At 37.7% G+C, this 1,427-nt stretch overlaps 1 protein-coding gene across 1 annotated transcript in view; it reads right to left on the reverse strand.

Annotated features, from left to right (window-relative positions):
• The window catches only part of LOC105157749 (WD-40 repeat-containing protein MSI4-like), a 17,802-nt gene extending 16,625 nt beyond the window's left edge, over positions 1-1,177 (reverse strand). The window contains exon 1 of the mRNA XM_020692333.1: positions 949-1,177. Within this exon, the coding sequence (XP_020547992.1) occupies positions 949-1,066 (118 nt within the window). The 5' untranslated portion in view covers positions 1,067-1,177. The remainder of the gene's footprint in view (positions 1-948) is intronic.

A 1,427-nucleotide genomic window follows, 5' to 3' on the forward strand; every position in this document is an offset into this window, starting at 1 on the left:
CAATTCCATCCCTTGGTATGCAATTGTCAGCATTAATGCCCTCCTCCTTTAGGCAATTTGTCTAATTAGCTCTCGTAACAAAAGATATGTGCCTGTTATTGAAATCTTCACTAACCTTATCATCATTCAACTGGGACAAACTCTAGTATCAAAAACATGGCCTACCTAAATCAATCCATCAACCCCTTCAAGTTTGTTCCCTTGTCCTGCTATTTATATATAAAAAGCATACAAGATAAGCAAATCTTTCGGTTGCTTCCTATGCAGGTGCCTACAAATCATGCTTTCATGCAGCATCTAATGAACTTTTTAACCCATGAACATAAAGAAAACCCCAATTCAGTACTTCTCTGAGTTAAAATCATAAAACATGGAATACATTTTGATCAGATCAACTCTGCATAATTGACAAACTAGAAACCAAAAAATTGAAGTCATTTTGTAGAAGGATTTGCTAAAGTCTATGTGATACGTGAACTTAAAATCGTTTATTCTAGCCTCTAGATACAGTTTGCTAAGCTTTAGTTACAATGAGAGCAACTGATTTAATCCATGGAGAAACAATAAACAGTGAATAAGATTCAAAAAGTATACGAGATTTTTCAAATGAAAGGGTCGGCACACTTAAAACAGAAATCCAGACCAGAATGTTGACCAGCATAATCCAACACTAACAAGCGAACGTCAGCAAAAAATTTACACAATCAAAATTCAAAACAATGAAAGTGGACAGAACTGCTGAATATTATAATGCACCTATAAAACGATGGCCAACTTATAACACACAACACTAAGAAACAAATCACTGACACCGCGCATAATCATCAAAATTTGGGAACACCAGGTATAGGAGAAGGCCGAACTCATACTAACTGATTGGAAAGGGTCCAAGGACAGAGCAGATTCCTAGTAGGAGGCGGAGAGGCAACGATGAATGCAGAGAAATACCTGTCATCTCAGTAGGGCTGTGGAGGACCGTCAGAGGATATACCACGATTGGCCGAGGTCGGAAAGGGAGCCGCTGCCGGCAATAATGGCCGCTGTGGAACATAACGATGGGAGGCATTTTCACAAACAAGTTCCATGCATATATTACAAACGAAGATCTGATGGCACAGAAAAATAGGCGTCGAGAGGGTTTGCGACGTGGGTAAAGGGTCGGATCTTTGTTTAAAACGGTTGGCCCGTCCGTTCAATGGCGGGAGTAAAACACATAACTGAATATGGGTATGGGTTTGGGCCCATTCAATAGAGGACTGGACTTCAAATAATAATAACCAATAATATGTCGCGTAGATAGTTTTTCTCTTTTAAGGCGTAGATAAAGCTAGGATAATTATATTTTAACCCATTATCATATGATCTATTTACATAAATTATCATTATTTTTTAAAAATATATATATACTTGCTAAAAAAATAGTGCTA

Source organism: Sesamum indicum, linkage group LG3 (assembly GCF_000512975.1).
Source record: "Sesamum indicum cultivar Zhongzhi No. 13 linkage group LG3, S_indicum_v1.0, whole genome shotgun sequence".
Taxonomy (NCBI): Eukaryota; Viridiplantae; Streptophyta; class Magnoliopsida; order Lamiales; family Pedaliaceae; genus Sesamum; species Sesamum indicum.